The sequence below is a fragment of the Gracilinanus agilis genome, chromosome 6 (assembly GCF_016433145.1).
Source record: "Gracilinanus agilis isolate LMUSP501 chromosome 6, AgileGrace, whole genome shotgun sequence".
NCBI lineage: Eukaryota > Metazoa > Chordata > Mammalia > Didelphimorphia > Didelphidae > Gracilinanus > Gracilinanus agilis.
In genome coordinates, this window is record NC_058135.1 from 287539201 (window position 1) to 287565205 (window position 26005).

Sequence of the window (26005 nt, forward strand, 5' to 3'; positions counted from 1 at the left end):
CGGGGCCTGGTCTGGGGCCGCTCCAGGGAGCCCTACGTGAGGCCCCGGCGCGCTGGAGCGGGTGGGAGACGCCAGCCTAGGAGGGCGCCCGGCCTGGTCCTGCCTGGGGGGGGGGGCTGGGGCTGCCTCCCCGGGGAAGCTGGGCCCGTGGCCTGGGCTCACACCCTGGTCAGCTTTAGTCTTAGGTCCGGGGGCCTGGCTGAGGCTGGGGGCTGCTCCCCCAGGAGACGCTGGGCCCAAGCTTGGGGCCAGCTCCATCGGCTCGGGGTGGCTCTGTGGCCTGGCCGACCCTCCCCGTGCCAGGCGGGGGCTCCCGGGTCGGCGCACGGAGGCCGGGCCTGGCCAGCCTCCTCCCAGCCCCATGTGGGAGGGGGCCGCGGCTGGGCCTAGCTTGTAGTCCCGGGCCCGGAGGGGGTCCCGGCGGGGCAGGCGCGCCCCCTAGGGGGCTTTGGGGGGTTGGTCCCTTCCATGAGGGAGGGCCCGCTCCGGGCTCCGGGCTCCGGGCTCCGGATCGGCTAAGGCTCGCGGGGTCCGTCCTGCTCCGCGTCCCGAGTCGCCTGGGCTGCGGCGGGCTGTCACATTCCGGGGGCCTGAGTCAGGCCCCGCGGGGCGGGGCGGGCAGAGCCAGGGCTGGCGCAGCAGCAGCAGAGGCGGCGGCAGTGGCGGCGGCGCTAGTAGCAGCGGCGGCAGCAGCAGCAGCAGCAGCAGCAGCAGCAGCAGCAGAGGCAGCAGCGCGGCCCGGGAGGGAGGCGGCACCAGGAAGCGCCCGCCCCGGCCCTAGCCGCCATGTAACCGGCGCCGCCCGGAGCCCGCCGCGCCGCCGCTGCCGCCGCCGCCCCCGGAACCCCCGGAGCCCCCCGAGCCCCAAGCCATGGGCGACGAGGACGAGGAGGAGGGCTGCGCCGTGGAGCTGCGGATCACAGACGGTGCGCCCAGGGGAGGGCCCGGCGGGACGCTTGGGCGGGAGGATGGGGGGCTGGCCCGGGCCAGGGCGGGGAAGGGGCAAGAGAGGGCAGGGGAGGGCAGGGGGTGCTCGCCGCCGCCCCCCGCGGGGTCCGGCCCTCCAGGCCGAGCGCTGCCTGTTCTGTGTCCACAGCCAACTTGACCGGGCATGAGGAGAAGGTGAGCGTGGAGAACTTCGAGTTGCTCAAGGTGCTGGGCACGGGAGGTGAGGATGCCCCCCGGCCCGCCTCGTGCCCACCCCCACCCCGGCCAAGCCCCCTCCTGGCCTCTGCACCCGGCTTGGCCCCAGGCTGCAGCCCAGGAGCTCGGCCGGGCCTCCTTCACTCCTGGCCTAGCCAAGGGGGTGCCTTCTCCCCTTCCCAGCCTGGCATGTGCCCCCTGGCACGCTGCTGGGCAAAGCCAGGCTTCCCTGGTGCCCGCTGTGGCTCGGGGGGCTTGCCCGCCTGCCCTGGGAGGCATGAGTGGGCACCTCCCGCCTTCTCTTCCTCTGCCCGGCCCGGCTTCCCCCAGGTCCGGCCCCTCCGGGCACGCTGCTGGGCAAAGCCAGGCTTCCTTGGTGCCTGCTGGGGGGGGGGGGCTCGCTCTCCTGCCCGCCCCTTCCTCCTCCTCTGCCAGGCCTGGCCCTCGGGGCACGCTCCGCCCCCCTCACCTGCCCTCTGCCCTCCCCCAGCCTACGGGAAGGTGTTCCTGGTGCGGAAGGCCGGCGGGCACGACGCGGGGAAGCTGTACGCCATGAAGGTGCTGCGCAAGGCGGCCATCGTGCAGCGGGCCAAGACGCAGGAGCACACGCGCACGGAGCGCTCGGTGCTCGAGCTGGTGCGCCAGGCGCCCTTCCTGGTCACGCTGCACTACGCCTTCCAGACCGATGCCAAGCTGCACCTGATCCTGGGTATGCGGCGGGGGGCCGGGCGGGCGGGGGCGGGGCCTGCGGGCCAGCTGACCGCTCCCCCTCGCCCCTCCCAGACTACGTCAGTGGGGGGGAGATGTTCACCCACCTGTACCAGCGCGAACACTTCTCGGAGGCCGAAGTGCGGGTCTACGGCGGGGAGATCGTGCTGGCCCTGGAGCACCTGCACAAGGTAAGGAGCCCGCCGGGCGCCGGGACGGGCTGGGCCGCGCTGGCCTGGCCGGGAGCCTCTTGTGACCGCCTCTCCCTCCTCCCCAAGCTGGGCATCATTTACCGAGACATGAAGCTCGAGAACGTCCTGCTGGACTCGGAGGGCCACATCGTGCTCACGGACTTTGGCCTCAGCAAGGAGTTCCTGTCGGAGGAGGTGAGCCGGGTGAATGGCTCTCCTGAGGCCTCCTCCGGGCCGGCACCTCCTTCTCCCAGGCCTTCCTGGCCTCCAGCCCAGCCTCGAAGGGGCTTCCATGGTCTGGGCAGGCAGGCCTCAGAGCTGGCCCGGAGAGATGGGGCCAGGCAGGCTGGAAAGACCCCCATTGGCGTCCCTGGTGTGCCGTGTGACCTTAGGCCTCAGTTTCCCCATCTGGAAGATGAGGGGGATTAGTAGGACTAGCTGTCTCCAAGGGCCCTTCTGGCTCTGAACCCCCGGGGCTCCCCCCCCCCCCCCTGTACACCATCTACAGCCCAGGCAGGCCGGATGCCTCTCTGATGCCGCCTCGCCTCTGACCGGTGCTTAATAAATGCCCATCGATGGACTGATTCTAGGAGAGGGAAAAAGGGATATTTCTACTTTGTGTAGGCAGTAAATGCCCTCCGAGTGCCCGTGTCTGCCCGAGGGTCCTTGCACAGCACCTACTGTGTGCCAGACCTTGGCCTAAGCGCCTGACAAGTGTGATCTCATCGGAGCCTCCCAACAGCCCTGGGAAGTAGCCCCATCGTTGTCCCCATTTTACAGATGGGGAAACGGGCTTAAGAGGTTAAGAACCTTGTCCAGGATCTCACAGACAGGAAGCGGCTGAGGCAGGATTTGAACTCGAGTCTTTCCAAGTCCAGGCCCAGGGTTCTGTCCACTTTGCCACCCTCTGCCTCTGGTGGCAGGCCGTGTGGTGTAATGGCTCTAATCCGGCCTCACACTTCCTGACTGGGCAAGCTGAGCTCGAGCTCTGGGGTCCCTCCCAACTCTGACTCGGTGACCTCGTGTTGCCGTGTTGTTCCCCTGCAGAAAGAGCGGACCTTCTCCTTCTGTGGCACCATCGAGTACATGGCTCCCGAGATCATTCGAGGGAAGTCCGGGCACGGCAAGGTCAGTGGGGGGGCTGGGCTGGGGGAGGGAGATGGGGGCAGGGCTGGGGGGCCCCTGGCCTGGGCTCTGATCTCACCCTTCTGCCCCTCTGGCTCCCCTAGTCTGTAGACTGGTGGAGTCTGGGCATCCTTCTTTTTGAACTGCTGACCGGGGCATCCCCCTTCACTCTGGAGGGTGAGAGGAACACGCAGGCCGAGGTCTCCCGGTGAGGCACTTGGGGCCGAAGGGCCAGTGAGGCAGGGAGGCCAGGCCACGGGGGAGGCGAGGGCTATGTGGGTCACGCTGGCTGGGATCTAGGCCGGGCTGGGAGCGGAACCAGGGGGGAGGACGGAGGAGGGCTGTCTGTGATTCTCTTGCCCCCGCTCTCCTCCCACCTTCCCAGGCGGATTCTGAAATGTAACCCTCCCTTTCCCTCTCGGATTGGGCCAGTTGCTCAGGACCTGCTCAAGAAGCTCCTGGAGAAGGACCCCAAAAAGCGGCTGGGGGCGGGGCCCCAGGGGGCCCAGGAGGTGAAGGATCACCCCTTCTTCCAGGTGAGGGTCACGGCTGGTGGCAGGTGAGGGTCAGAAGAGGAGTCGACCTTCCAGTCTCTCCCTTTAGGACTGCGAGATGGGAAGGAGACGCCGAGGTCCCTTCTGGCTCAAAGCTAGAACACGGCTCTCGGGCAGTTTCCAGTTTATCCCAAGTTCCATTCAGCTGTCAGGGTACAGCCCTGGGAATTGGGCAGGATTCAGCAGCCGGAGAGACTTGGGGCTGGCATCAGAGCACCAGAAAGTGGGAATTCTTCCCCCCGTCCCCCAAAGTAAACTTTTACCTTCTGTCTTATTATCAATTCTAAGACAGAAGAGCAGCAGAGTTAAGTTACTGGCTTAGGGTCACACAGCTAGAAAGTGTCTTGGGTCAAATTTGAACCCAGGACCCCCCATCTTCAGACTTGGAGTTTTATCCACTGTGCTACCTAACTGCCTCAGAACTCCGTGATTTTTTTTTTTTAATTTAAAACCGTTACCTTGTCTTAGAATCAATATTGTACATTGGTTCTAAGACAGAAGAGCTGAGTTTAAGTGACTTGCCTAGGGTCACCCAGCCAGGAAGTGTCTAAGGCCAGATTCAAACCCAGGACCTCCCATCTCTGGGCCTGACTCTCCATCCAGTGAGTCACCCAGCTGCTCCATCAGTGGTTCTTAATCTGCATGTTTAAAAAACAAACATTTGATGGCTACCTCTGTTCTTTTCCTATTATCCTTCCCCATCCCCCAACTCCTGTAGAAAATGAGCTAATTATATGCCATGCCCTTTGCTAGCACTAGCTAATTACTAATTGCCTTCATTAATAAAGTACAATATAAAATGTAATTGATAAAATAGTAATCATATGCTAGCAATTGTGACTTAATTATAGTCATAGAAAAACATCAAGATAGAGCCCAAACCTGCGAGTTTCCTGATGAGCAAATTCCCTTGCCAAGGCCAGTTGGCCCTTCTCTGAATGCCGAGTTTTAGATAATCGCTTGAAGGCCTTGGAGGATGAGTGGTGGGCTCCAGGTCACATGGCCACTGTGTGCCAGGTGGGGCCCCACGTGGGGCGCCAACAAGATCATCTCTGTCACCCGTCCTCCTGTGGGCGCCTCTATAAATCGAATGAGTAACAAATGGAACCATTACCCTTTAAATTGGATTAGGGACACGTGGAGGTCCTTTGTGTTGTTGCCCTCCTCTTGCAGGGCCTCCACTTGCAGGGTTCTAGGGCAAAGGGTAGGAGCCATTCAGTGTTTTTCTTGTAACTGGGTCATCGGCCTTCTTGACTCTCAAGATGGCGCCACTGTAAAGGTCTGGTTCCTGGGTCTTGCAAGAACTTGCTGTTGGTGAGCTGGTGCTCTATAGTTTCCAAGAACATGCTGCCTTTCCCCCCTAAGCCCTAGACTCAATAATTCAGTCTTAGGTCAATACTAAGTATGGTTCTGAATCAATACTAAGTGTTGGTTCCAAGGCAGAAGAGAGGTAAGGACTAGGAAAGAAGGCTTAAATGACTTGCCCAGGGTCACACAGCTGAAATGTCTGAGGCCAGATTTGAATCCTGGACTTCGGTGTCTTTAGCCCTGGCTCTCCATCCACTGAGCAACCCAGCTGTCTCCAACTCTGTGCTTCCCAAGGTGGACATGGATTGTGTAACTGCTGGGCTTGGGGCTGAGTCCAGAATGGAGCCAGAGGTAGAGAGCATGCTGGATAGCCTTTGGGCAAGTGGGTAGCGCTCAAGCATCTCTTGGAAACAGAGGTCCAGATTGGATGGTAATGCCCCGATCGAGTTGTCTTGCTGAAATCTCTGGAATGCTACCACCTCTGAAGAGTTGGAGTGACTGATCACGCAGCAAGCCCCCCAAGTGGAAGGGGCCCCCACCAGGCAGGAGTGACTGGGCTGTGAGCCTGGGAGAATCTTGTAGCAGTGGCTTAAAGCTTTAAGAAGGCCACCAGAGAGATGAGAGATCTGGAGAAGAGAAGACGGGCTGGTCAGGTCATGAGAGAGAGAGGGAGGGAGACAGAGAGAGACAGAGAGAGAGAGGGAGGGAAAGACAGACAGACAGACAGACAGAGACAGAAAGAGATAGAGACAGACAGAGAAAGAGGGAGAGAAATAGAGGGAGAGACAGAGGGGGAGAGAGAGAGAGAAAGAAAGAGAAAAAGAGAGAGACAGAGAGAAAGGGAGAGAGAGACAGAGAGGAAGAGAGAGACAGAGGGAGAGAGAGAAAGAAAGAAAAAGGAGAGAGAGACAGAGAAAGAGAGAGACACAGAGAGAGAGAGAGAGAGAGAGAGAGCACGCCAACTCATGGGCAGCTCCATGCTGGGAGGAAGGCGTCTGGTTCCTTTGTGTAGAACTAGTAGAAGGACGTGGGTCCAGTGGATGGCAGACATGGGTGGGCTGCAATCTCCACCCCTCTCAGTAAGAGCCCAGGACCACCCCAGGCTTGGGGAGCGTGGGCTCCTCCTACAGCGACCCCAGAGATGTTTCGGCCGCTGCCCTCGATGGCAATGTCTGGGACCTTCAAGTCCAGAATGTCACAAGCCGCCGAGAGCTTCTGAATGAAGCAGGGCCAGCCTGGGGCGTCTCCTTCCCCCCTGACCTTTGGCCCATTTAGGGTCTTTAGCTCAGTTTTGGAACTCACATTTTTTTGAGGAGGGGCATCAGCAAACTGATGTGAGGTCAGCGCAGGGCGCCTGGGAGGGAGGAGAGCCTTGAAGGCCCGTCTTCTGCTTGGCCCCAGAGGACAGGACTTGGGGCAGAGGCCGATGTGGGCCAGTTTCCACGCGCTGGAGCCGGCTAAAGGAGAATGGGCTGCCCCTGGAGGCAGAGGGCTCCTACTTCCCGGAGGCCACTTCGGAGAGGCCGGCTGACCACTCTGCTGCTCTGGGGGGTTTCTTGTGTACGTTCCGGCCCTTTGAGTGCCCTTCCACCCGAAGGTACCGTAACCCCAAGACCTCTGACCTGGTGATCTCCCCTCCGCAGGGTCTGGATTGGGCGGCTCTGGCTGCCAGGAAAGTCCCGGCCCCATTCCGACCGCAGATCCGTTCAGAGCTGGATGTGGGCAACTTTGCTGAAGAATTTACCCGGCTGGAGCCCGTCTATTCACCCCCTGGCAGTCCACCCCCTGGGGACCCTCGCATCTTCCAGGTCAGTCTTCTTGGGGAGGGGGTGGCAGGAAGACCCCTCTCTAAGCGATTTCCTTTTCTCCAGCCTGGGATGGTGGCTGCAGCTCTCCTCCCTGCCTTCACCTCCGGCCTCTCCTTGCAGGGTTACTCCTTTGTGGCTCCTTCCATTCTGTTTGACCGAAACAATGCCGTGATGACGGACGTCCTGGAGCTGCCAGGGGGCGGGGACAGGCCCGGCAGGGCGGCTGTGGCCAGGAGTGCCATGATGCAGGTGGGGGATGCTCCTGGGGAGGGGGAAGGCCACGAGGGAGGGATGGTTCAGGGAGAAGAGAGCCAAGGCCCGGTGAGGCCCGGTGGTGGGCAGGAGCTGGGCCTGGGAAGGAGCCCCTGAATTAGCGAGCCCCCTGATGTGTGTGGTTCTCCTGGTACACACACATCCCCACGGCGGTAGAGTTTGGGCACGTTTCCTGGGCCGGGGCTTATGAAAGTCAGCAAGCTCTTAGGCTATACGGGGCTCCTCTCTCCCTCTCTAGCTCTCTCTCAGGGCCGAGAGAGGAAGGCTGGCAGCTAGGCTTGGGCCTGTCCCTCATTTGCCCCGTGACCTTGGACAAGTCACTTCCTAGCTGTGGGCCTCAGGGGCCTCATCTGTCAAGCGAGCGCTGGGCCTGGTGTGAGGCTTGAGGGAGACGTGGGGAGGCGATGCGGATCTCAGAGAGCCGGGTCTGGCCTTGGAGCAGGTCGGCCCGTGGAGGTGCCCAAGTCCTAGGCTCTCGGGGTGACTGAGCTGGTGGCCTTCTTCCTCCTTCCAGGACTCCCCCTTCTTCCAGCTATACGAGCTGGACCTGCGGGAACCTGCCTTGGGCCAGGGGAGCTTCTCTGTGTGTCGCCGCTGCCGCCAGCGTCAGAGCGGGCAGGAGTTTGCCGTCAAGATTCTCAGCCGCAGGTACGCCGGGAGTCTTCGTGGCAGGGAGGGCAGCTTGGTGGGTGTGGAACTAGGGCGGGTGATGGGGGCTTCGTCCTAGGGCGCTAAATTTAGCCGTCAGCAATCTAGAAAGCGCAGAACTTGGCCCCCAGTTAGCCTGTCTTAGAGTCACTACTGTGGACTGGTTGGTTCCAAGAAGGAAGAGCAATAAGGGCTGGGCAATGGGGTGAAGTGACTCACCCATGGTCGTACGGCTGGGAAGTGTCCGAGGTCACATTTGAACCCAGGACCTCCCGTCTCTAGGCCTGGCTCTCAATTTCCTGAGCCACCTGGCTGCCCTGCTCCCCCCACTTTTTCTTTAAGTCCTGTGATTTGACAGATGTGGAGGGCTCCCAGCGAGTGACCGCCCTTACTAATGGAGATGGCCGCCTTCTTCGCAAGGTCCCACGGCCTTAGAGAATTGCCCAAGGCTCTGAGAGTGACTTGCCCAGGGTCACCCCGCTGGGAAGGGGCCGAGGCAGAACTTGAACCCAGGTCTTCCTGATGCCCACGCCAGCCCTTTGGTGACTTCTCTCCGCTGCTTCTAAGTTGGTTGGAAGTGAAGCGGAAGCCTGAGTGGTCCGAATGGCCTCCCCTCCTCTGTTCCTTCCCCCTCGCTAGGCTGGAGATGAACACTCAGAGGGAGATCGCCGCCCTGAGGCTTTGCCAGTCCCACCCCAATGTGGTCAAACTCCAGGAAGTCCACCACGACCAGGTGAGGCCCCCCGCGGCCCCCTGGAAAGGTCGCCCCCCACTTCCCCTGGGAAGGGCTGGGATGGTGAGACTAGAAAGTAGCCCCTCCCTGGAGGGGGGAATGAGAGGAACTGGGGGTGGCCCTGGAGAAGAGACGTTAAAGGGGTGCAGGACACACCTCGTGCTCATGGGGCTGCCGATGCTTTGTTGGTGGAGCTGAGCACGGTCCGGGTCCGGGGCCGGGAAGGCTGGCACGTGGAGAAAGGGTCCGGCTCGGCCTGGAGAGCAGAACTCTGAGCAGTGGGGCAAGTGGAGGCAGATTTGGGCTCGGCATCAGGGAGGGCGGACGCCGGAGGCTTGGGCTGCCCGGGGGAGCCTCTCTGCTGAGGATGAGGCTCTCGCTCAAGCCCACGGTGGGCCTCCCTTCCTCAGCCTCTGAGGGACTCTCAGCTTGGCCTCACCTAAGCGGCCCGGCATGGATTTGGGGTTCTGGGTGTCTTCTGGGGGGTTGCTGCTCGGGACTCTTCGGCCTCATCCCAGGCTCTCCTCTCCTTGGGGGAGCCTCGGGGCAGGGAGCTGGCCTTCTGGCCAGCCCCGGGGGGGTCCCAGGGAGAACGGGCAGGCTCTGAAAGCCCGGGCACTGCTCCATGGCTCCTGCCTTCAGGGCTCTCAGGGCAGACCCACCTCCATGGGAGAGACGTCCGGGGCGGGCAGGGGCCGGGCTTAGGGTGGCAGAGGGGGCAGAGAGGCGGCCACGGCTGGGCTGCTGTGGGAGCTGAGCCTGGGCCCCCTCCTCTCCTGCCCCAGTACCACACCTACCTGGTGCTGGAGCTCCTGCGGGGCGGGGAGCTGCTGGAGCACATCCGGAAGAAGCAGCATTTCAGCGAGTCCGAGGCCAGCCAGATCCTGCGCAGCCTGGTGTCGGCGGTCAGCTACATGCACGAAGAGGCCGGGGTGGTGCACCGGGACCTGAAGCCCGAGGTGAAGCCCCTCCGTCCACTTCTGGCTGGGCCACCTCCAGGGGAGCCCGGGGGGCCCAGGGAAGAGGTGGCCAATCAAGGAATCCTGCCCCATCCTGGACTTCCCGACCCTCACACCTTCCCCCGCCCCCCTTCCTCAGACACTCTGAGGCGTTGGATACAGGGGGGCCCTTAGAACACGGACCCTCAGAGCTGGGGGCCCTTAGAACACGGACCCTCAGAGCTGGGGGCCCTTAGAACACAGACCCTCAGAGCTGGGGGCCCTTAGAACATGGACCCTCAGAGAGTTGGGGGGCCCTTAGAACATGGACCGTCAGAGCTGGGGGGACCTCGGTGATGCTGGTCCCCACCCTGAGCCCTTTTCCTTCCTGGCCCACCAGAATATCCTGTATGCTGATGAGGCTCCCGGAGCCCCAGTGAAGATTATTGACTTTGGCTTTGCCCGGCTGCGGCCTCAGAGCCCGGCAGGGCCCATGCAGACCCCCTGCTTCACCCTCCAGTATGCTGCCCCCGAGCTGCTCGCCCACCAGGGCTACGATGAGTCCTGTGACCTCTGGAGCCTGGGGGTCATCCTGGTATGGCGGCACTCCTGGGGCAAAGGGCGAGGGGCACCCAACGACACTGGGGTTGGATTGGGCCACATCGGAGGTAGCTGGGTGGCCCGTTGGAGAGAGCAGCTGAGCCTGGAGTCAGGAAGGCTCAAATTCAGCCTCAGACATTCACTAGCTGGGCGACCCTGGGCAAGGCACTTAGCTCCTTTTTGCCTCAGTTTCCTGAACTGTAAAATGGGGGTAATAATCGTACCCGCCCCCTGGTGAGAGGATCGTGAAGCCTGTAGCACGGAGCAGGCCCTCTCTGAGCTCTAGCCGGCATCTGCAGTTTCCCGGGACGAGAGGCTTGACTGCGGGCCGGTCCGTCCCTTGGACCCTGGGCCTTGGCCTTGGAGGGGGAGAAAAGAACCCAACCTGTTCTGTCCCGTCTCTCCCCCAGTATATGATGCTGTCCGGGCAGGTTCCCTTCCAGGGGGGGCCCGGCCGGGGAGGACAGAGCCAGGCAGCTGAGATCATGAGGAAAATCCGCGAGGGCCGATTCTCCTTGGATGGGGAGGCCTGGCAGGGCGTCTCGGAGGAGGCCAAGGAGCTCGTCCGAGGTTCGGGGCCTGGGCAGGGCAGGGGAGGTGTGCTGGGGGGCAGGAGGCTGGAGCCAGGGATTGTGGGAGGCCCGGGGAGCTGGGGCTTTGGGAAGCTGAGGAGCCGTAGGCTTCTCCCCCATGCCCTGTCCCCCTTCACCCCTGTCCCAAGCCCCCTTTTCCCCAGCAGTGACTCCTCTCCTCTCCCCAGGACTCCTGACGGTGGACCCTGCCAAGAGGCTGAAGCTGGCTGACCTTCGGGGCAGCACGTGGCTGCAGGATGGCAGTGCCCGCTCCTCCCCTCCCCTCCGGACCCCAGACGTGCTAGAGTCCGCAGGGCCTGCTGTGCGCTCCGGGGTCAATGCCACTTTCATGGTGAGGGAGCTCGAGGGTAAAGAGCGATGCTAGTGGTGGTGAGCCTGTGGGTGCTTGTGGGGCTGCTCTACGGCATCGGAGACTCCGAGCAGGAAGGGACCTCACCGATCCCCCCGATCCCCTGATCCCACTTCTGATTGCTTAGCCTTCTTGGAGGAACGGCCATCTCACTACCTCTCGAGGAAGCTGATAACTAAGTGTGTCCTTCTTTGGGTCCTAAAGCCAGCTCTCCGCGCCTTCCCCTCCTCCCTGCTTTGCCCCAGTTCTTCCATCTTCTACAGAACACCCTAACGGGGTGTTCTAAATCTCCTCCAGGCTAAACTTTGCCCCGTTCTCCTGATCCTCATCCAGCCTGGTTCTGAAGCTCTTCTCTGGACATAGTCCAGCTTGTCCTTGTCTTGGAACTCCCTCCTTTGAGGGTGGCCTATGAGTGCCAGACCCCAGATATGCTCCAAACAGGGTGGAAAGGTGGGTGGCACAAACACCTCCCTGATGCACCTTTCTTTCTTTTCTTAAATCCTCTTCTGTCTCAGAATCGGTGCTGTGCATTGCTTCCAAGGTAGAAGAGTGGTAAGCGCTAGACAATGAGGGTTAAGGGACTTGCCCAGGGTCACCCAGATAAGACATGACAGGGGCCAGATTTGAGCCCTCTCAATTCATTGAGCCACCTAGCTGCCTCCCTGTCCCACTTTTCTTTTTTCGAAAAACTCTTATCTTCTCTCTTAGAACAATACTAAGTATTGGTTCCAAGGCAGAGGAGTGGTTAGGGCTAAGCAACTGGGGTGAAGTGACTTGCCCAGGGTCACCTAGCTAGGAAGTGCCTGAGGTCAGATTTGAACCCGGCACCTGTCTCTAGGCCTGACTCTCTATTCACTGAGCCACCCAGCTGCCTCCAGGATTAGATTCTTGAGGGCCTTCTGCCCCTCCTGCCTACTTTCTCTGAATTGTGTGCAAGAGCGAGCTTTTCCGCTCTGCCCAGGTTTCTCTTCCTTCTTTATCCCAGACTCTCAGATGGAGGGTCCTTTGCCCCTCAGGTTCCCGTCATTTCTCCTTCAGCTTCGAGTTCCTCTTTGCTGGTGAGACTCATGTCCAGACTCACAGTTCCTCCTGCTGCTTCCCACCCCTTTTGTAGGAGGAAACCATCATTGAGGCAAGGCTGAAATCCCCCATCATTATAATATGATGCTTTGGGGGCAGGGCTGTGGGGCTGTTTCCTTCTTCTGTGCCCATAGTCTTTCCTATATTCCAAGAGAAGTTCAGAGACTTTCTAGCTGTGTGACCCTGGACAAGTCGCTTTCCCCTTTCCCGTTAGTTCCTCATCTGTAAAATGAGCTGCAGCAGGAAATAGCCAACCACTCAAGTATCTCTGCTAAGAAAACCACAAAGGGGACTACAAAGAGTTGAGTTCAAATCCAGCCTCAGATATTTTCTAGCTGTGTGACCCTGGGCAAGTCATTTAATGCAGTCTGTCTCAGTTTCCTTGTCTGTAAAATGAGCTGGAGAAGGAAATGGCAAACCACTCCAGTATCTTAGCTGTGGGACCCTGGGCAAGTCACTTTACCCTGTTTGTCTCCGTTTCCTCATCTGAGAAGGAAATGGCAAACCACTCCGGTATCTTAGCTGTGGGACCCTGGGCAAGTCACTTTACCTGTTTGCCTCCATTTCCTCATCTGAGAAGGAAATGGCAAACCACTCCGGTATCTTAGCTGTGAGACCCTGGGCAAGTCACTTTACCCTGTTTGCCTCTGTTTCCTCATCTGAGAAGGAAATGGCAAACCACTCCACTATCTCTGCCAAGAAAACTCCAGTGGGGTCACAAAGAGTTGGACGTGACTGAAACACCTGAACAATAACAAGGTTTGTGACTCCAGTGGGGATAGTCTTGTCATTCCGGTCAGGCCGTACGTCCCAATTTTTGCATTCAATTTTAGGGCCACTTCCTGGAAAGGCATTGCTATGCTGGCTAAGGNTCTTTCTTTCTTTCTTTCTTTCTTTCTTTCTTTCTTTCTTTCTTTCTTTCTTTCTTTCTTTCTTTCTTTCTTTCTTTCTTTCTCCCTCTGTTCAATTTTCACCTAATTCTCCTCTACACTTCACTCTGATTTTCTGAGATGTCTGTCTTTCATCGATGGCTTTTTCTTCATCATCGTATTCCAGGCATGATCCCATCCCTCTGAGGCTCAATGTTACCCATGAGGTCAAATTTGCCTCTTTGCCTTGGGATGAGATGTTCACCCTGTTCATTCCCTTGTTTTGTGCCTGTGTGTGTAGACGCCTAAACCTGCAGGCTTGGTTGCTGACTCGAGTATCGTTCCTTTCTTTTTCCCTGTGGTGCTCTAACCACCCTCCCTTATATCTGGGCTGACTAGCACATGCATGTGAGCAATGTTTTGCTAGCTTTCTGTCTTCAATTCAAAGCCTTTGTATGGGTCAGATTTTCAAGATGCCAGGGAAATATCCTTCTTACCCCTCCTCGGGGATACGCTAGCCCTGGCCAGAGCTGGCTCTTCTTACAGATTTTAAATTGGGGCCCAAAATCTAATCTTCTGCTGTGAGTCTGTCTTTTTAGCCTGAATCTGCCCTGGAAGCCTCTGCCTTCAGTGGCCAGAAGTGAATAAAATACCAGGTGGGCCCCACAGGGCTTCATTTTCTTGCCTCAAGTTTCATGTGAGGTCTCGCTTAAGGATCTAACTTGACCTCACAAGGAGAAGTGGGAGTATTTCTTTTGTGACACATTCAGTAGCTAATAGTTCTAGAGCAATATCTATGTCTATGTCTATGTCTATATCTATGTCCATGTCTATGTCTATGTCTATGTCTATATCCATATTTATATCTATGTCTATGTCTATGTCTATATCATTTGACCCCTTGGCATTTCTTCCATTCTGCCATCGTCTCTTATAAAGAAATCAGCACAGTGGAGAGAGGGCTGTCCTGAGGTCAGGAAGACCTGAATTCAAATAGGGCCTCAGAAATTTGGTGACTGTGTGATTCTGAGCAAGTCACTTTGCCTCAGTTTCCTCATCTATAAAATGGGGGGATAATAACTTCCACCTCCCAGGGTTGCCGTGAGGATCAAAGATGATAATAATTGTAAATCACTTCACATAGTACCTGGCAGATAGTAGGTGCTACATAAATGATAGTTGCTGTTATTATTATACCACCAGATAGGCTGCAGTCAGCCCATACTAGACAGCAGTTCATGGGAATCTGTGGTTAAATGCTCACTGGGAGAATTTATACTTTAGAAACTGGCAAATATTACAAATCAGGGCTTGATTTATTATTTTTTTGATTGTATAGACTTAAAAATGTAGGAGAAAATGTTGATAATGCAAACTAAACTTAAGTGTGTCATGTGTACATTTGGGGGGGGGGGAGAAGGAAAGCTGGTTGTTAAACATTGACCAACAAACCACTCCATTCCACCAATCCTTTTGTTCTCCACTGGGAGCAAAACTAATTGCTTAGTACTAATATAAATAGAGGTGTGGTGGATTTTCTTCAGGTTCTTGTGAAGTCAAGTTTTTGGGCTGTTGGCATTCTAGTTGGCACTTCTTGAATTTTCCATCCTCAGCCATCATAGAGTTCAAAGATCCCCGTGTACAAAGCTGCTCAGGCTGTCTTCTGCGTGAGGGTCTCGGGCCAGAGTCGTGTTTCCAACAAGGCTCTGAGGAAGTCTGATTAGGCATTACTTTTCTCTTCTTCCTTGAGCTCTCAGAAGATGGGAGCTAGAAGGGACCTCTGAGATGATCTCTTTCAACTCTCCTTTTTTCACATGGGAAAACTGGGCCTAGGAAAGGAAGTTATCAGCCTAAGGTCATCCCGCATGGTGTGTGGAGTCCTTGGGGCTGGTGCCTGGGTCTGGATGCCCTGCACGGTTCCCAGCGATGACCTCTTTTTCTTCTTGGAGGATGCTTGTGATGAAGTTAGCCTGGACACAAGGGGAAGTGGGGAGCTGCTGCCACGATGGAGAATTCATGTGTTTCCACTGCGCCCCCCCCTGCTATTTTTGGCCTGACGAAGGGGAGGAGGGATGTGAAAGGAGGAAGTGAGGGGAGGTGAAGGGCTGTCTGGCGGCCAGGCACTGGGTGACTGGGAGTGTCTGGGCTGCTCTGGGAGCCCCAACTCATCTCTTCTCTTCTCTTGTGCCCTCTCCGCTAGGCATTCAACAGAGGCAAGAGGGAGGGCTTCTTTCTGAAGAGCGTGGAGAACGCCCCCCTGGCCAAACGGCGCAAGATGAAGCTAGGCAGCTCCGAGCCAGCCCGGAAGGGCTCCCCTGGCCCTCCCCCAGCCCCCGCCCCCTCCACCCAGGGACGAGGAGCCCCACCTGCCAAGGGGGCTCCTCGCCGAGCCAAAGGCCCCCTCCCTCCCTCCTAGCAGGGCTCGGCAGGGAGCTGGGTGAGGGGGGCTGCCTGAGCCAGGGGCCACTGTGACCCCGGGGTTGGAGAGGAGGTCAGCCCTGAGGAGAGGGGAACTGGGACCCTGGGAGGAGAAAGTGGGGGGGTTCATGACTCTGGATTGGGCCTCGGGGAGCCGTTCTTGCCCTGCCCCTCCCCCTTTTCTCCTTGCCACCCTTGCCCCTGGAGGCCCTGCCTCCCCAGTCCCTGCCCCCCCCCCCCGCCCCAGAGACCGAGACAGAAGTATTTTTATAAACAGAGAACTTTTTTAATGTCTTTCCAGGTAGAGTTAGTGATGCAGGGATTGTGAGAGGAGAGGGGCGGCAGGGCCTGGGGGCCTCCCCACGCTCGCCTCTGCCCCTGGTGCCAGGATTTCCGGGGGGCAGCCGCGGAGCCTGGGGGTGCCGCCCCCACAGGCCTGCTTGGTGGGCCCTTTCTCCCCCCCCCCCCCAGCTCCTCATCAGCTTGGCCTTCAGCCAGCCAGGCCTGGGCTCGGAGGGCCAGGTGAGGCCTCTCAGGCCCTCCCGTTTCTCTAAGCACTGAGCTGAGCGGCCCTAGTGAGGACCGGGGCGCCCCCTTCCTCGCCTGCCTCGGGACCCCGACGTCAGGAAGGGGTGTCAGCCCTGTGTCCCAAACTGTCACTTTATGGGGCGTCTGTGCAATTCTCTCCACCAAAGACTGAGAGTCTCGTGGAAGCCGCTGCCCCCTGGGAGGGAGGGGGGTGCTGGGGGTCACTGTGAGCTCACCGTCTCCGCCTCATCCCAGACCTTCCAGGTGGGCCTCCTCCCGTTGCCTGCCTGGGCTGGGCGGCCCCCCCACGCCCCCTCCTCCTGCTTCTGCGCCTGCTGCCCCAGGCTTGGGGGGAGGGGTGCTGGGAGGGTGGGGGTGCTGCTGGCCTGCTGGGAGGGGCTCCCACATCGCTTCTCTGGTCACTGCCTCAGCCGGCCCAGGCCGTGCCTTTGACTTCAGAATAAAAATCCCGTCCCGACATCTGGCTGTTCTGCTTTTGTCGGACGGCTGCGGTGCGTGTGTGCGTGTGTGTGTGTGCGCGTGTGTGCGTGCGTGTGCATGTGTGTACATGTGTGTGCGTGTGTGCACATGTGTGTGCGTGCGTGTGCGTGCATGTGTGCGTGCGTGTGTGTGTGTGTGCATGTGTGTGCATGTGTGTGTGCGTGTGTGCGACTTGGGGAGTTCAAATCTATCCTCAGAGAGTAACTTGCTGTGTGACTATTATTAGCGAGTCACTTAAGCTTTATTTGCCTCAGTTTCCACTACTGTAAAAAGGGGATAATAATAATAGCAGCACCTACAAGATCAGATTTGTAAAGTGAGCGCAGTGCCCAGCACACAGTAGGTGCTACATAATTGCTACAATAAAAAAAAATTAATCTCACGTAGCCTTCCTTCTACCCTTCTGGTCCATCGAGTTACTGTCACCTCTGTCTCTCCCTCTTCATTCTAGATATACATAGTAAACACCCATAAAAGAAAAAAAATTCAGACTTCCTCCTTAGTATGAAGGGAGGGCAAAGGTTCTTATGAGGCAGGTGCCGTGCCCCGAGCCCCCGTGGTGCTACAGTTCAAAATGTTTTCCAGAATGAGGGGCAGGTAGGTGGCTGAGCGGCTAAAAAACCAGTTTGGGAAGACCTGGGTTCAAATTTGATCTCAGATACTTTCTAGTTGTGTGACCCTGGGAGAGACACTTAACCCCCATTGCCCAGCCCTTACTGCCCTTCTGCCTCGGGGCCAATACTTAGTATCAGTTCTAAGACAGAAGTTAAGTTTTGTTTTGTTATGTTTTCCAGAATAGGCTAAATCAACTCACAGCTCCACTAATAATGTATCAGTGTGCCCTTCCTCCCCCATTCCCTCCAAAACGGTCATCTTCCTCATCTTTGTTGATCTAATGGGCATGAGAGAGAACCTCAACGCTATTTTTATTTTTATTGCTCTTATTATTAGTGATTAGCATTATTAAATATGGTTGATTTTTTTAATTCTTTTTTTTGTTGTTTTTCATGTTGTTGTTTATAGTTACTTTTTTCCTTTGGAGAACCCTCCATTCATATCTGTTAGCCCTTTATCTATGGGCTATAGCCTTACATATTCTGGACATTGACTTGTATCAAAGATGGATGGGGGGCATCTGGGTAGCTCAGTGGATTGAGAGCCAGACCTAGGTCCTGGGTTCAAATCTGGCCTCAGACACTTCTCAGCTCTGTGACCCTGGGCAAGTCACTTGACCCCCATTGCCCACCCTTACCACTCTTCCACCTAGGAGCCAATACACCAAAGTTAAGGGTTTAAAAAAAAAGAAGGATGAAAAGATCCTTTCCCCTGTTTTAGGGCTTCTTTTCTAACTCTCACTGCATTGGTTTGATGTCATCAAAATTATTCATTTTGTCTTCCTTGATCTTCTCTATCATTTGTTTGGCCAATAAATCTTCCCCTGGCCAAAGAGGAGGAAGGACCCCCTCCCCCTTATTTTTCTAGTGTATATAGCTCCTAACCATTAAATGTAAGTCCAGTGTCTTCTTGGAGTTTGGTGTATGGTGTGAGATGCTGGTCTAAATCGCATGTCTACATTTTGATCTTCCTAGCAGTTAAAAAAAAATTTTTTTTTAGAAAAATTTCCCATGGTTACATGATTCATGTTCTTTCTGCCCCCCCAACCCCTCCCCTCAACCTTCCCCATAGCTGACTGGGTTTTACATGTGTCATTGATCAAGACCAATTTCCATATTATTGATAGTTCTAGCAGTTTTCAATCCACTAACAAGTCCTTCTCCCAGGATTTGGAGTCTTTGGGATTATTGAACGCTTGATTGCCTCTATTTCTTGAAATTCGAATCTGTGTACAAAATTGGCAAAAGGCCCTTGACTGTGTCTGGATCCTCCTTTCCTCTTTTCTCTAACAGAAATGATTGCTGGATGAATTTGTATGTTTGCTTATTACTGAACTAGAAAAGTCAAGCGATTGCCAGTCTTCATTCTTCATAGGGGACTCCCAATGGGGGAATTTCCTCCACCAGTGTACATTGGTGCCTGCTCTATAGTTCTTAGGGAACTGCCTGGGGCCCCCCTCAGAGGCTAAATGACTGGCCTCCGGGCATGCAGATACACACGTGCTCAGGGGGGAATTTGACCCTCAGGTTTTCTGACTGCCAATGTTAGCTCTCTATGCGCTAAGCTATGCTACCTCGGGCTATGAGCTGGATCAATTATTTGGGTATCACCACGGCCTCATTCTACTCAGATTTTTCAGTGGCTCTCAGATAGAAACAGTCCTGGGAGAAATTCTTCTTCTGCTGGTTGTATTCCTTGATAGTCAATGATTTTTGGACTATTATGGCATAGGTGGATCAAATAACCCCCTTTTATAGTCAAATAAAACAATTAGAATGTCAACTCATCCTTTGTAGACTCCTTGAAGGCATCCGTGGTACAGGATGATGGAGACGATGTTTCTCCCGAAGTGATGATTATTGCCATTATTAATACTGGTAATAAAAGTGATAGCCAGCTTTTCTAGACTGCTTGAAGGTTTGCGAAACGCTTTCCCTAATGCTCCCTCACAAAGAGCTTGGGAGAGAGAAACGCAGATGTTATTGTCCTCATTTTCATTTGGAAGCAGAGGACCTGTTTTCTAAAACTACTTTCCCTCTTACTGTCCATGTGACCCGGGCAGATTCTCTTCCATAAAATGGGGGAACTTGGACTCTGCCGAGACTCTTTCTAGCCCTAAAATGACGATCCTGTGATTGCCGGTGCCTGGAGTGTCCACACTGAAACAAGGGTCATGCACGATGCTCAAGGGTGGGCATTGACTGGCCACTGGGCAGCAAGCGGCTTTCGGGGAAGGATGGCCTGCTGGTGATCACCTGCCTGGAAGAGGCACTTCTTGACCACTTACCCTGGAGGAGCGCTGTATCTGACTTCCGGCATACAATAGATACACTACCAGGGCTAGAATTTGGTGAATTTGTAGGGAATGCAATTTTTTTCCTGGGAGGAAGAAATGTCGCCGGTACAGCGGGGAGATATGACACCTTTTCCTCCTTCCTTCTGAGGATGTGCGCAGATGGAATCTATCCACAGCTCCTCCGGGAACTTTTTCTTTCCCATTTCCTTCATTTTAAGTGCGGCTTGAAATAGCTTAGGGTGATTTGAATAATTGCAGCAGGTTTCTTCTGGCATTTCTTTGGGATTTAAATAGATAATTAGGAAGAAAGTAGAGTACGGAGGCAGTGAATACTGGAGGGAGGAAGACCTGACTGAAAATCCAGCTCCAGAGATTTACTAGCTGTGAGATCTTTGACAAGTCAAATAAACTCTCTCCGATTCTCTTTCCTCATCTGTAAAATGGGGACAGTAAGAGCACCTACCTCCCAGGTTTGTTGTGAGATTTAAAATGAGATAATATTTATAAAGTGCTTTGTAAACATGTAAAATACTAGCTAGTTATTAAATTAAGCTATTTTGTCAGAGCTTGAGAAGCTTGGAGTGTTTACTTGGGTGGAAATATCTCTCTTGTGGTGTCTGAGGGGGAAAGTACAGTCAGGCCTGAAGTTATATCCGAATGAGGCAGGTGTCCTAACTTCAAGACGGAGATGGAAGGCTTCTTCTCCCTGGGCAAGGATGTGTGAGGCCAAAGGTTGACTCATAGACTCAAGCTACAAAGGAAATTTGGGGTCATTGAATACATTTTACAGAAGAGAAAACTGAGATTCAGTGAGCAGAAATAACTTGCTTAAAGTCACAGATAGTCACAGAGGTAGGATTTGAGGATTTGAATCCAGAACCTCTGCCTCCCAAACCAGTGTTATCTATTAGATTTTTTAATGAACTACTTTATCACACTTTTTATTGTTGCCAAGTCATTTTCAGCTTGTCAGACTCTTTGTGATACCATCTGAGATTGTCTTGGTAGAGGTACTAGAGTGGTTTGCCATTTCCTTCTCTAGCTCATTTTACAGATGAGGAAACTGAGGCACACAGGGTGAAGTGACTTGTCAGGGTCTCACAGCCAGGAAGTGCATGAGGCTGGATTTGAACTCAGGTCTTCTTGACTCCAGGTCCTTATCATACTATCTCCTATCTTATCTTTTGGTGTTTTACTGGACTTGTGAACCAGGAAAACTTGTATCTCCAGACACACCAGAGAAGTTGGGAACTTTTCCCTTCTCTAGCCAGTGGGTATGGTGTCCAACATTGGAGAAAAATTTACTCTGGTTGGTTGACCTTTTTTTTTTTTTTTTTTTTTTTAAACCCTTGTACTTCGGTATATTGTCTCATAGGTGGAAGATTGGTAAGGGTGGGCAATGGGGGTCAAGTGACTTGCCCAGGGTCACACAGCTGGGAAGTGGCTGAGGCCGGGTTTGAACCTAGGACCTCCTGTCTCTAGGCCTGACTCTCACTCCACTGAGCTACCCAGCTGTCCCTGGTTGACCTTTAAAATTTATTTTTAATTTATTTTAAATTTATTTTAAATTGGGGAGTTTCTCATTTCTCTAGTTCTAAAATAAAATTTATTTTAAAAATTTAAATTTATTAAAAAATTATTTAAAAAATAAAAAAAAGAAAGAATATAATAAGCTCCTCGAGGGCAGGGGCTGTTTCATTTTTTATTTTTATTTCAGCCCCAGTGCCTAGTTCAGTGACTGGTACAGTTTAAGCTTAAGAAATGCTTATTAAATAGAATTGAATTGGGCTTTTGCTTGTCACCTGTTGGGGATTGTGGAGAAAGGAATGAAGCCCACCGAGGAGCCTTGGGAAGCCCGGCCTGCTGGGAGCCTTTTGGAGAGAAGTTGCTTATTGTAGCGTTCTTCACTTTCACTTTTTAAGTTCTGTTTTCCTTTCTGTGGCCTTTAAGTTAATCTCTTCTCGGTTGCTTTTGTCCATTCTGGGCTTGCAAAGGAGAGTGAGGCTCAGCTGCGAGGTCGTTATTTCCCCTGATTTTCTGGGTTGGGGGCTTAGAGAACTCGAGAAATGAGAAACTCCTCAGAGTGAGCCTAGCCGTTTTGTGTGTGGGGATCCTGCATGCAAGGCTACAGGGCCAGACGGAGGAATTTGTGTTTTGTCCTTGAGGCAAGAGGGAGCAAGGCTGGCTTCGGGTCCAGAAGATGTCCAAATTGGGCTTGTTATTCTGGGTGGGCAGAAAGTCAGGGTCTCAGTCATTTTCAGGATCTTCCCCCCACCCCCATTCATTCTGACTCTGATTAACCCTCCCTCAAAGTCAGCTTTGGGCTCCCCAGCTCTCCCCGGCCCCCCCGAGGACTCTTGGCGAGCCTGGGTTTTCGTGCAGGGACCCTGGAAGGATGTTTCCTGGGAAATTTCCCAGCGTGGAGCGGGATGGGAGGGGCCCGAGTTTATTGCTTTAGTCTTGGCAGCGGCCAGGCTCCTACTTCCAGGATATCAGTCGTGTTCGTTCCCAGTAACTCCTGGTGAGTCATGACATTCTGAATGGGAACCACCCTGGGCCCTCACAAAGATGCTGGGCTGGTACAACAACTTTCTGCCCTGATGGTCTGTAGTATCTTCTGGTCCTTCTCCTTTAGGACTCTCATAACTTCTAGCTGCCTGACCCTATTTATTGATTGAAATAACCTGTACTTTCTGTCCCAGTAACTTTAGGGCAGAAGGGCAAGAGCTAGAGAAAGAGGGTTAAGTGACTTGTCTAGGGTCACACAGCTAGGATGTGTCTGAATTCAGATTTGAACCCAGGCCTCCGTGACTCCAGGCCTAGCAGCGCATCTAACCTTATTTAGATGTGGAGGTGTGCTAGGTGAGAACTTGGGGAAGCCAGGAACCCCGAGTCCAATTGAGTTAATGACTTTGGCGTAATTCCGCCTCACTTAAATCCAATTCTTGCACAAGTCAAGGCGTCACCCCATGATGTCTTTGGCCCTCTTGGAAAATGAAGGACAAACACAACTAAGTATCTCATTTGATCCCCACAACAACCCTGGGGGATGGGTGCTGTTCTGATCCCCATTGAACAGCTGAGAAAACTGAGGCTGCCTGATTTGCCCCGTGTCCCACAGCTAATAAGTATTCGAGGTTAAATTTGAACCCAGACCATCCAGACTCCAGATCCAGGATTCTCTCCCCGGCACCACCCAGCCGCCTCCGATAGAGAACATCTGTATTGACTTAGTCAATCCCACATGGAGTTGGGCTGAGAAAAATCCCTAATCAATGTAGAAGGAGTGAAAACCATTGGATGGAATGAGATGATGCTACACAGGAAATGGGTTAGGATGAGTCCAAGAGTCAGTCACATCCTGTGGGGCTTTGACAGAGACAGGAAGCTGCTTTGGAGTCAAAAATCCCAACGGCGAGCCCACCAGGAGGACAAAGAGAGCCTCTGCCTCCTGCCCAGCCTCTTTGACCATAGACTGACTTGGCAGTCTTCATAGGCTCAGAGGATTGAGAGCCAGGCCTGAAGATGGAAGGTCCTGGGTTCAGATCTGCCTTCAGACTCTTCCTGGCTGGGTGACCCTGGGCAAGTCACTTGACCCCCATTGCCTACCCTTACCACTCTTCTGCCTCGGAGCCAATACACAGTATTGACTCTAGGATAGAAGGTGAGGGTTTAAGAAAAACAACAACAAAAACAACACACCCAGAAGTGAGGGGAGCCCTTTTGAGGCGGTGGGTTCTGTTGCCTCCATCTCCCCCGGAGCAGGCAGGCAGGGACTCCGCTTCTCCCCCCATCCCATCCGGACCTACATATACACACCCAAAGCCAGAGTAAACGAGGAAACTCCTACAAAGGCTCTGTGGGTTTAGCCCAGTTCTTGTGCCTTTGGGGAGGGGAACGAGCAGAGACTTTGAGGGTTCATACATGAGGAGGGAGTGGGGCAAAGTGAGTGCGTGTGAGTGTGTGTGTGTGTGTGTGTGTGTGTGTGTGGACTTCACGTCGGTCCGGCCAGTGCTGATCTCCATAGAGGTCAAAGATCATTTCTCTCTGCTGACTCTCTTAAACTATACGAGGGGTGCAGAGTGTGTGATTTTTATGGCCCAAGTCCCTCCGCTGGACCCTGGTTTTCCAGCAGTTCTGTCTCTGAGATTCCTCCTGGCTCAAAATGAGCATGCTTTGAAAGGACCAGCAGTATGTCTTGCATTAAAACCTTTTTAAAAATTCAGTGAATGGGGGCAGCTGGGTAGCTCAGTGGATGGAGAGTCAGGCCTAGAGATGGGAGGTCCTGGGTTCAAATCTGGTCTCAGACACTTCCCAGCTGGGTGACCCTGGGCAAGTCACTTGACCCCCATTGCCCACCCTTAACCACTCTTCCACCTAGGAGTCAATACACAGAAGTTAAGGGTTTAAAAAAAAATTTAGTGAATAAGCATCCTTGTCTCTCCCTTCTCTTTCCCCCAAATGAACACAAATTTTAAGAAAGGAAAAGAAAGCCCTGACAAGAAATGTGGAGGGTCAAGCAAAACCGTGGCCCCAAATGGGATCTTGTTCTGCATCTCGAGCCCATCATCCCTTTGACAGAGAGGTGGGTGGCAGGCTTTCTCAGCAGAACCTTGGCTGGCCATTGTGGTGGATCAGAATGCTTAAGTCTTTTTTTTTAAATTAAAATTTAATTAATTAATTAAAAACAAAAAACCCCAAAAAACCCTCTTACCTTCCGACTTGGAGTCAATACTGTGTATCGGCTCCCAGGCAGAAGAGCCATAAGGGTAGGCCATGGGGGTCAAGTGACTTGCCCAGGGTCACACAGCTGGGAAGTGTCTGAAGCCGGATTTGAACCCAGGATCTCCCATCTCTAGGCTTGGCTCTCCATCCACTGAGCTACCCAGCTGCCCCCTTTTATGAATTAATTATGAAAAATGTTCCATGGTTCCATGAGTCTTTCAAAGTTCTTTATCTCTAAGACACCTGATGTTAGTGCAGCAATTGCTTTCCTGGTTCCACTTGTCCGCATCAGTTCAGAGAGATCCTTCTCGGTCTTCTCTGAAATCATCCCTTTTGCCATTTAACAATCATTTCATATACACAATAATAGCGATGCACAACATTGTTCCACGACATCCACACGCCATAATTTTTCCAGTGGATGAGCGTCGGGTTCTTCGCCACTTCAAAGCGAGCTGCTAGAAATCCTTTGGAGCGCGCGAGTCCTTTCTCTCTCTCTTTGCTCTCTTTGGAGATGGAGGTCTAGTAGTGCTATTGCTGGGTCACAAGGTATGTGCAGTTTAGTAGTTTTCTGGGCAGAGTTTCAAATGGCTTTCCAGAATGACTGGATCAATTGACAGCCCCATCAGTGGTGCGTTAATGTCCCATAGAGGGTCCTTCCTCTGGCTCATAGTTTGCTCCTTTGTCTCCTTTGCCAATCTGGTGGCTATGAGGTGGAACCTCAGAGTTGCTTTAATTTGCATTTCTCTAATGATTATGATATGGAGCATTTTTTATGTGGCTCTGGATAACTTGGATTTCTTCCTTTGAAAACTGCCTAGTCATCTCTTTGGACCATTTGTCTATATAAGGAAAATGAACTCTTTTGATGTTTTAATTTCATTTTGTTTTCTTTTTAGTGCTGAATTCTTCCCTTCCCCACTCTCCCTCCCCCCCCTCCCCCAGAAGGCCAGGAAAACAAAATCCACTAGCAAGATGGATTGCCAAGCGAAACCAATCCCCGAATTGGCCATTTTGCCATTTCTCTATTGGGGGATGGCTCCATATCATGTGCTGCTAAACAGAATGCAGGAACAACGAGGATCACATTATACCTAGACTTCAAGGGATCTCGGAGGCCAGAGTTGAACCTGTGCTGGGAAGCCAGTGCCCTCTCCAAGGTATCTGGTTTGCCTGAGGAGCCACAGCAAGGTCGCCTCCTTCCCAGGGGGCCAGTGAAAGGCTGGTTCTTGGACAGAGCTCCTGATTGAACGTGGTTCTGGTCATCTCCTCTAAATCTGCCCTTTGTCCCTTCCCTCCAGAGGCTCCCGGTTCTGCCCTCTGAGGCGAAGCAGAGCAAAGCTAATGAAGTTCTCCTTCCCAGGATGGCCCTCTACATGCTGGTCTAGTTTTAAAGAGCCACTGCAGTGAGCCTTGTGCTTGCAGGCAACTTGGATTTGCTTTATGAATGTCGGGGGGGGGGCTAGGAAAGCACTCCGCATACCCTAAGAATCGGGTATGGGACAGCTATTTGTTTCCTACATAAGAGACTCATAACTCCCATTGACCAAATGACTTAAACTGCAGTCAGTCATTTAACTAATAACCACTGTTGCCACCTTCTTGATTCAGCACTTTGGTAGAGGGGAATGAGCCCTGACTCTAGGATCAGAAGACCTGGGTTCAAATCCCACTTCTGGTAATGGCCCAAGGGCGATCTTGAGCCAGTCATTTGTAAAATGAAAGGGTTGGCCTCGATGGCCTCTGAGGTCGCTTCCAGAGCCTGCGGGCAGGACACGAAGCAGTTTTCTGGGCAGCTGATGGGACATTGTATCTTCCTCAAAGTCCATGTCTTTTGGCAAGAAAGCCAGTGGCTTGGACGCCTCCTCTTGTCAGTGGCTGGTCTCTGAGGTAGAGAAGATCTCAGCTGGCTCCACTCTTTGGACACGGGATCCGCAGAACCTCTGAGGTCTCCTCCATACCTGGACATATCTAGTTGGTCACCTACTCAGGAATGGGAACA

At 54.1% G+C, this 26005-nt stretch overlaps 1 protein-coding gene across 2 annotated transcripts; it reads left to right on the plus strand.

The window, feature by feature from the left end:
• The first annotated feature begins 827 nt into the window (after positions 1-827).
• RPS6KA4 (ribosomal protein S6 kinase A4) lies at positions 828-16346 on the plus strand. Of its 2 annotated transcripts, none has more exons than XM_044681541.1 (17): positions 828-926; positions 1097-1168; positions 1634-1852; positions 1927-2042; positions 2130-2237; positions 3090-3170; positions 3272-3375; positions 3553-3703; positions 6673-6837; positions 6958-7086; positions 7625-7758; positions 8398-8491; positions 9277-9450; positions 9830-10024; positions 10440-10599; positions 10790-10953; positions 15121-16346. In XM_044681541.1, exons 1-17 carry the CDS (start codon positions 872-874, stop codon positions 15334-15336), a joined length of 2337 nt encoding a protein of 778 aa, XP_044537476.1. In that variant the 5' UTR covers positions 828-871; the 3' UTR covers positions 15337-16346. The 2 variants fall into 2 exon arrangements, with proteins under 2 accessions (XP_044537476.1, XP_044537475.1); XM_044681540.1 differs by having other exon boundaries at positions 7643-7758.
• The last annotated feature ends 9659 nt before the right edge of the window (positions 16347-26005 follow it).